Source organism: Cervus canadensis, chromosome 6 (assembly GCF_019320065.1).
Source record: "Cervus canadensis isolate Bull #8, Minnesota chromosome 6, ASM1932006v1, whole genome shotgun sequence".
Lineage (NCBI taxonomy): Eukaryota > Metazoa > Chordata > Mammalia > Artiodactyla > Cervidae > Cervus > Cervus canadensis.
Genome location: NC_057391.1, coordinates 85472490 through 85482110, shown reverse-complemented (window position 1 = coordinate 85482110; position 9621 = coordinate 85472490). Strand labels below are relative to the sequence as shown.

Genomic DNA, 9621 nt, shown 5'->3' with positions numbered 1-9621 from the left:
AGCTAAATTGAAATGAGGTTCTGAAGGTGGGAACATGATCTGCTAAGACTGTGGCCTTATACAAAGAGGAAGAGAGATTGGTTCAAGATGGCAGAGTAGAAGGACATGAACTCATCTCCTCCGCGAGAGCACCAAAATTGCAACTAGCTATTTAACAATCATTGACAGGAGGACACTGGAAACCCACCAAAAAAAAAGATACCCCATGTCCAAAAACAAAGGAGAAGCCACAACAAGATGGTAGGAGGGGCACAATCAAAAAGAAGCGATCTCTTCTCTCTTTCTTGCACATGCTCAGAAGAACAGTCATATGGGGACAGAAAGAGAAGGTGGCCATCTGTAAGCCAGGAAGAGAGCCCTCACCAGAAAACAAACCCTACTGGATCTTGATCTGGGACTTCAGTCTGCAGAACTGTGGGAAATAAACTTATGTTGTTAAGCCACCTAGCCTATGGCATTTTGTTACAGCACCCTAAGTAGACAATACAACATCTTATTACCTCTTCCTTAGCTCCAAATGCTCTGGAAAAAAAAAAAAAGTTGACATTGAATTATTTCTTTACAGCTACCGTTATGTAAGTGAAAGAGCTCTAAATTTGGAACTGCAAGACTGGATTTTAAGCCATGAAATAAAAAGAAATGTTGCAAAATATAAAGTATTACTATTGATGCCAGATGAAGTCAGCCAACCTCTTCCTGACACTTTTCATTAGCTGCCTTCTGGACAGACTACCAACAGACTTCTGCCTTGTGCCCACAGCCTCATTATTAGGTACATAACTTTGCCTTCAGCTTACCTAGCATACTGAGGCTTTGACTATAGCTGTCACAACTTCTGTCAGTTTCACTGCAATATGTCCCTGATTCCACCTCCTCCTTTATTGATATATCAGAAAAACAATTCACCCCCTCTCTGTTTATAGCAATACTTCTATCCAAAAACTTGATCACTCCAATAATCTTATATCTTCTTTGAGAGAGTATCAATATTGCCAGTCTCTTCACTAAATCACTACCCCTTGACCTTGAGAACCATTCAAGACATTCTCCTCTCTCTCTCTTCCCGTCATTGACAAATTCTCAAAACCTTCAGAGCCATATCTTCCAATAGTGTAATTTATACAGTCTGTGACCTATCCAAATTATTGTTTTGACCCTACTGGCTCTTAGTTCAATATTTTTTTTTTTTGGAATGGCATGTAGCCCTGATCTCTGCCTACCAATTTTTTCAGAGGTTTACCTAATGCATCAGCTCCTCTATTAAACCTTACCTTAAGTAATTTCTTCTGAACTCTCAAAGAACTTGGTTTGCACTATTTTGTTTGACAGCTTGTTTGAGAAACCCTTAGTAGATTATAAACTTATTAATGCTCTCAATTTAAGACATAGTAATCATTTAATAATGCTTAATGAATACATTAGTAATCAAACTGATCTCAAACAGCATCAGAATTTCAATTCAACTGGACAAAATAGAGGCTTTTAGAAAAAAAATCCAACTTCAATTTGAATATTAGTGAATAGATCTATATAAGAGATAAAAAGGCTTAAATTTCTCATTTCCATTTTCTGCTTTCATTGAAACAAAACCAATAGTAGATTGACTAGCACACAGTGTTCAGTAAATGTTAGTTGAATTATCAAAAGAGTAAATGCTTAAAGTGGTTCTAGGATTACACTGAATAGTGACATTTAGAAAGTTTATGGACAGAAAGTTAATAGAGGATTTTGAAGGTGTGTCTGTGGCAATAAAAACTCTGTGATTTGGGGAGCTTAGAAGACTGTCCTTTGCAGCAAAAAATAGTTTACTATTTAAAACTATGGTGCTTCTACTGAAGGAGTTGATTGAAGTAAAGAGTTTTATAGGGGTACACACATTTCTGGTGGAAAACTCAAGGAGAGCTCAAAGAATCAATGTATCAGTGTGATTTCAACTGTAAGAGGAATAAAAACAATTATGATATTAGGTAATGAAATAAAATGATTGTTCCAGGGCTCTTGTATATGAATCTTCTGTGGACTTTTAGGAAGAATTTTTGATTTTTTTTTTCTAGGATAATAGCAAGTGATTAATAAGACAATTTAGCCATTGCTGTTGAGGGCTATGGGCCAGCCACTGTGCTTATAATCAGGCACTTATATACAAGTGAGCTCATTTAATTATAGAACAATACTAAAAGAAAAGTGATATCATTCCAGTTTCATGGATGAAGTTATAGTCACTGCACACTTTACTCAAGGTTTGACAACTAATAAAGGACAGACCCAGGATTCACAGCCACGATTTATGAACTAAGCTTTTCTGATTCCAAAGCCCACAGCCAAAGTTAAAAACATTGGAAAGAGATGGTATAGTCTCAATACTTCCTCATGGAGACAATGAAAAGTACTTCTGTTCATGGACATTAACCAAAGTATCTGAGCAAATGCCACTTAGATCTTGATAACTCTACTATATTAACCACCATCTGGAAATTTCTCTGGCAAGTTTAACATTTTATTAAATCTATACTTCCTTTGCTTACCCCAACTTCTGGTCAAGTTGACTACTTTATGTAAATTATCAGAGACAGGAATAAAAACAGGAACTTTTCATAGTTGGGTATCATTAAGCCTCATTATCTATTTCCTTGATAGTCGATAATATAACCATTCCACCAATGAAATCTAAAGGAACAGGGTTAATCATGTTTGTTTTTAATTCTAACTCCTTAAAGACTCGTAAACAAAATATGGCTATAGTTCAGGTATTTAGTTAACCCATGTTTCTAGATCATGATAAAAAATGTAGAGTATCATGGATTATCCAATTGGCAAAGTAAGCATGTGCTTAAGGAACCAGCATATCAAGGACACCTGAGATACGACAAAGGTTCCAGCTGTAATGAATGTTACAGGATTTTGTAATCCGAAAATCTAGAAAGAAGCTGTTAAAATTTAAGCACTCACTTAAATTTTGACTTCGGATTTAGTATTTTTCTAAAAAATTTCAATATGGCAGGAGGCTTGGAAAGAAGCCACCTAATACTTTCCAGTGCTTCTGGAAAACTGTTGAAAGTTACTTACAGCAAATACTTAAAAGTTACCAAACACTTTAAAAAATATAGTATCTAATAATTTTTTTCCAGAATTTTTTTCTGTAGTCTTACCTGTTCAGGAAAGTTTTTCCTTTCTAGTTACCTTATCTAAGTAATAATGTAATAACAATCATTATGTAAATAATAATAATCTAAATAATAATGCCTCATTTGACAGACAATAACTGCTTAGCCCACAAATATATCACTTTTGATAACTTTAAATAAGCAATTGTTTAAAGTAGCTGCTTGTAAAATTTTATTTCACATGAACATGGTCCTAGCTTACTGAACTTCTAATATGATGATCTTATTTAGCCCCAGTCCAAGATCTTTTAATAAATGTTTGGAAAATAAGAATGCATCATCATACAAGGATTGGGAAGAACATTTTATTGCTAAGCATATCCTTGAACGAAAATGCAAATATGAAATAAAAGAGAAAAGGAAAAAAAAAAGCAGTAACTTCACAACATCATAAAATAAATTTCTTAAGAGTTTTCTCATAAAACAACAGGAATATGATAGAAGCTCACATACAGAATGCACATGTTCCCATAAAATTGTCCAAATAGAAACTTACACTAAAAAGAATATAACAAATGTATTTTTACTCAAATTAAAAAAATGTAAAGAAAGAAAGCAGGAAATCAGTTCACAAGACCTCAAGACTCCAAGAACAGCAATCTTTTACAGACATCGAGATATAATCAACTTCATATAGGTTGGGCCATTTAGGTTATCTAAAATCGTGCTCTGATACCTCGTTATAATCCTGTCTTTTCCAATGATAACAAAATAATCCAAAACTCTTAACACATTGAAATATCAGATAATGAGGAACACCTCTTTCCATATACATTTAGTAAAGGCTACCATCATTGAGATCGCATTTTTTGCCCCACGTCTTTAAGATATTTTCTCAAATATTCATGCAACTTACAAAGACCAGCAAGAGTAGATTTCTAAATCTAAACAGCTGATGGATTTTCATCTGTACAAAAGAAACTGTATATATCTGACCCTCCAGAGGACGCATTGCCTTTTTATGTAAACACTCATCTTGCTCTGTCTCTTGCTTTTGGGTTAGGCATGGCCACTGAACCAGTTTATTGTTTTACTGTACATCGTTTCCTCTTTTCAGAAAGAAAGAGAACTGGAACAGAAACCAGACAAACGGAAATAAACAAAGGAAAGAACAGTTCTCAAAGCAGTATGTACACAGGTGGCTAAGGAATTATACCAGCAAAAATGTAGTAAAATATGTAAACAAAATCTGAGAAGAGTTTTTTTTTTTAATTCTCCTTGACACAGTTAACTGTGACAAAACTAAAACTCACACTTTCTTCACATTTTAAGGTTTACTTTTTTGTTGTTATTTTCTTTGAAAACAACATTCTCATTCCACTTCAAGATTTTAACAGTTTTCCTGTTTCAGTCATCCCATCAAACATACCATGATAAATATATCTGTATATATATTTATTTATATATATTATACTATTAAATTCCATTTTTTTGTGTGTCACAGCAGCTTTATTCATTTGTTATTTATTTATCTTTAGAAAAGATGGGTGAAGGGAGACGTGAGCAAATGGAAGGATAGTTATCTGTAAATGTCAGGCTGGAAAATTAAATCACTAGGAAAAACCTTATCATGTTGGGGGCGGGGGAAGAACTATGAGTTTTGCACTCTGTCATGCCGTGTTTGGCTTGTATGACCTTTTGTGGTTCTATCACAAGTTGAACTCCCCTATTGTCTGTTTTGATTCTTCAACAGACTTCTTGTATCGTCTTTTCTCTTATATTCGCATGCATTTCGATCAGTCACAGATCCGGCCCACCCCCGGCCCCCTTTCCTAGGAAAGGCTCTGTTTTAATTTGTGGGGCTATCTCCTTTACCTCAATTTGGCTGGGCTCATGGACAGGAACAATATTGTTAAGTGAAAGCCGATAGCTCTGAGAAAACCAGCCCTAACCACATCTGTTCAGGGTTTGGGTGGCAAACTCTGGAATTTGATCCTGAGGGACCAGCTTTTCCAATCAAAACTATCATCCATCCCATGATTTTGCTATGTGTTCAGCAAAGCATCATATAGAAACAGACAACAGATTCTAGAAACACCACAACCTGATATGTAGAGTGAACACCATGGTAGCTTTTGAGTTCATATGGCAATAGTCTCTCTTACTTTCGTTTTCTGAGATTTTTTTTTTTCTTCAACTTATGTCCAATTATTTTCAAAAAATAATCAAATACCCAAAAGCCATGTTTTTCCCCTCAGATCTTGAAAAGTTACACGCACACTGGCCAGAACCAGATAAGGGTGGGTTTTTGTTGTTTTTTTAACTTTTTTTCTTGTTTTTGTTTTTTACATAATTAAACAAACAAACAAACCAAAAAAAAAAAACAAAACATCATTACAGTCAAGCTTCACAAACATTATTACAGACTCACTTGGAGTTATGGAACAAGTAAGCCATGAAGTCTTCTACCTTGGGTGAAAGGTCCTCAAGAGAAGGAAGCTTCCAAGTCTGCGAAAAGTTGGGGGGCCGAGGAGGGGGTGGGGGAAGCCACCTGCTCGCTCCAGCGTGCAAAAGTGTGAGCTGGCTGACACAGCAGGGCAGAAAGAACTTTCTGTCTCCGAGCGGCGACTGCGTCAAAGCAGCCTGTGGCTTGCGCCTTTGTCAGTTAGGTGCATCTTGGTGTTGTGTTCACGACTGGTTTTCCCCACCGGGGTCCCGGTCCATGCCGCCCCGTCTCCTAGGACAGTCCGGACCCCTGCGGATGCTCAGGTCGCCGAGGACACGCGCGTCTGTGGGCAGAGGGACGGCCCGGGCTCAGCTGCGCGCGCCGGGCGGCGGCGGCGGCGTGGCGCCTACACGTAGTACTCCTTGTCCTTGTTTTTCTGTTTCTTGTGGCCGCCCTTCGAGCTCGGGGGCTTCTCCTTGAGCAGCGTGCCGTTGCTCTGCGCCGAGTTGCTGATGTAGTTCCGCGTCTCGTCCACCTGGTAGGAGCCCTCGTCCCTGTTCCTGTATTTGTACATGGCGTACAGAAGGATCAAGATGCAGAGGGCGGCTGCAGCCACAATGCCGACGACCATCCCTGTTGTGCTGCTGGACTCGCGGATCACCTCTGAGGCCCCCGGGACCCGTCTGACTCCCGGCTCCGTGGGGTTTGCTGTGGGCACATTACGGAACATGGGGGAAGTAATTAGTGGGCTCTTCAGTTTGGTGCTGTCTAGCTCATAGGCAGTGGGCAACGGAAGCAAGACTAGATCAGGCTGGGGTTTGAGCTCACGGTTATTCATTTTGCCAGCTGGCAATTTGGGCACCATCCCAGACGAGGAGGAAGCTGTGAAGCGGATCAGCTCAGGGGACAAAGATGTGGTAGTAGTCCTACTAGTTTCGGAGGCTTTGTTAGGTCTAAAGTCCTTGGATTCCCACTTGGGCGCATGAGCTTTGTAGCCACCTTCGAAGATTGAAGTGGAAAGACTCTTATCTGTTACCAAGGAGAAGGTGGTGTAAAAATCTTCATCATCAGTAGGGGGCAGGTTAGAGTCAAAGGTTTCCCCTGAGCCATACCCAGATATCACCAAGCCATCATCATCACAACCATCGCTGCCTTGGTCCGACAAGCAAGGTAACCCCGCCTCAGAGGTCATAGACAGGGAATCTTTGGTGGTCTCAATAATGGTGAGGAGGGGGCGGAAGGTAGGGGGGAGTGTAATGGAAGGTGCACGAGTAGCAATAGGAGGGGTAGCTAAAGGGTCTTCTACAAGAAGAGGGATAACTAATTCACCTCCTGGGATGGAAAAGAAAAAAGAGAAACAGAATTAGTACATTTGTAGAAAAACAAGTCACAGCCGTGCTCAGTGAATGCAGTTCATAGGTCACATCTCAGAAATGATAATGAGAGCCTTGGATGCACATCCAGACCCTCTCTACTTGCAGCCTAATTGTTCTAGGCTGATTTAGAGCCCATGGTATGCCTCTTGCCACCAAAACCTGAAAGTCATAGAGTGAGGGCTTAGATGTTTAAAGATACTCTCAAGTAATTATTTAGATAGAATTCAAACAGGCTTTTTTTTTCCAGGATCTGCTTATGGGATGATGACATTTAACTACACCATTGCAGATACTCAGCATCAATTGTGCGTGTGTGTGTGTACATGAACACATGCATGTGATTAATCTGTGAGCATTTCTTTATTTTCTTCTTGGGTTTCTACTTATTTGCTCCCATTAGGATGAGAATGACAGATTTCCCATGTCTCTGAGATCAAGATCAAGGAAAACAAAAGAGCTCATCTTCAATATTTTATAAGTTACTACTTTTTATTTCACAGTTATCAAGTGTAGTCTTTGTTTACTATAAGCTAAGTAAGAGGAACTTACAGAGGTTGAAAATGTTCATACAACAGGCCCATTCTGACTATGCTGTTCCTGAAATTCCTCTGACTATAAAACAACAACTTGCTTTGTAGGTCTAATGTTATATTCATACATTGCTTTTATGTTATATGCAATATATGCTGAGCAGACACTAGATTTTAAAAATACGCAGCCTATATATCCATGACTTAATGGAAACTTACTTTTAGATCCCGAAATGTAGAGAGAGCAAAGTGAATTTTTAAGATCAGTGATTCTTATTCAGAGTGGTAGATATTTATCAGTTTACCCACAGACCCTCCTTACTGCCTTTATACTAGGGTCTATTTATAGTGTTATTTTCAAATGGAGGAAGAATCTCAGGAAGTCACAGTTCGTGTCTTCTGTTAAATTTATTTAAAAAATTATTCCAACTATTGTTTTTAAAAATCTTCTAGCAGAGATAGCATGATGAGTCCCTGCCCCAGATAATCTGCTTTCACCCATGTCAGAAGCTTGCATTCTCTGCCAGAGAAACTGAGTCAGGGAGGTTGGCAACAGTGTATCTGATGCGTATCATACGGAAGGGAAGGCACAAGAGAACATGACCTACCCAACTCATGTGGGGAAATAAAACAAGAACTTTCTGAGAAACTCAAGATGATATTTTGGCCTATGTTCTAAACCCCAAGCTTCACTTCTAGAGCTCAGAGTTTGCAGCTATTGAGCAACCGATTTTTACACATTTTACAAAGCTTCAGGCTTGCTTTCCTGGGCTAGCAGGCCTTTGGTGTTTTTGTTTTTTTTTTAAACATTGTGAACATATATAATTCATATGTCTTGCAACTTATTTAATGCATAATTTACACCATTTTGCTAGTTTTTATAAGTGGAATTTAGAATACAGGTCCCCAAAGGTAAGCCAGTCTTACAACTAACCCCGAGGTGCCTCCTTTTGCCCCTATTCTTCCAACCCTGAGTGTTATATTTAAGATGATGGAAGCAGGCAGTGTTTGAGTGAGGAAAGAGCAGTGAGGAGTGAAGGCTCGTGCAGTCTGCTCAAGGATTCCCTTAGGATTGCTCAGAATGATTTTACTTGCCTTTAGAGGACAAGACAGGATTTGTGTACCCATTTCACCTAGAACAAAGGTCTAGCATGGGTGTTCTTTTCTGGCACAAATACGGAGAGTCATTTGCCTTTTAGAGTAAGGATAAAAGTCAACCCAATATATATTAAGTGGAAAATAAGCTGGGATAAAGGGCAAGGAATGACTGATTTGTTGGGAGGCAAAGTCCTGGGACAGATAATTGAATGCAAAGGCAAATTGTTAAGTAGGATGTGAGTTTCCCTTTAAGTGAGATGAAGATCACTGTTTTCCTGATTACAGAGTGGCATTCATTTGCACTTTTAGTGTACCATCTGTGACACCCAACTGGAGTCTTTAACGTTTGCCTGTTTTATCCCCCTGTCTTTTCAATCCTAGCTAAAGCTTCCAGAGTGTCTTTGTTGTTAAAAAATCCTACATCTACACACTGCTCATTCTGCAGTTGAATCACTTCCACTTTCCTTTACGTTTCACTTTTCATTCTACACCCTGAAGTGAGCATCTCTCTTGGAGCAGGCAAAAAAAGTGAAAATCATCCTTTTCATGATGGGAAGGAAAGAAGGTCTGGAAGTTCACTAATTAACAAAGAGCTTCTAAAAGTTGATGAGGCCCTTTTGTGAAATGGTAAAAGCTTATTTCAAAACTAAAATGATGGGTAGGCTGGTGCAGAGTTCTAATAACAGAATCTGTTAAAACTGCTAATCTTCAATTTTCTTGGCCAGGCTGCTATTAATCCTAGTAGTAGTGATAAAAATGATAAATTATGCCCCTCCTAGGGACTTTTGAGCCTAAAATCTGGTAAGGTTTAATCAATGAAATTGTAGAAACTTCCATAGCTCCCCTCCCCTGACATCTCAAGGAATTGGAAGAATGTCTTTAGTTTAAAAGGGAGTCCACTGGGGTGTAGGGGTTGGTGTTTTAAAGGGGAATTAGAGTGAGTATAGGTGGAAATGTTTAGATAACTGTAAACAGGAAAGGTGCCTGGCACAAGTATATGCCATTTTTATATCAAATTCTATATTTAAGATGATTCTAGGGTCCAGAGGGTTCCGAGGGCTCTCATA

General features: G+C 38.7%; 1 protein-coding gene across 13 annotated transcripts in view; it reads right to left on the bottom strand.

Annotated features, from left to right (window-relative positions):
- Positions 1 to 3455: 3455 nt before the first annotated feature.
- Positions 3456 to 9621, bottom strand: part of NRXN3 (neurexin 3) — a 1769272-nt gene continuing 1763106 nt past the window's right edge. For 6 of the 13 annotated variants that reach the window (XM_043472663.1, XM_043472666.1, XM_043472665.1 and 3 more), the window contains one exon: positions 3456 to 6882. In XM_043472663.1, coding sequence (XP_043328598.1) covers positions 5957 to 6882 — 926 coding nt within the window. In that variant the 3' untranslated portion in view covers positions 3456 to 5956. The remainder of the gene's footprint in view (positions 6883 to 9621) is intronic. The other 7 variants (XM_043472668.1, XM_043472670.1, XM_043472671.1 and 4 more) reach the window with 2 other exon arrangements.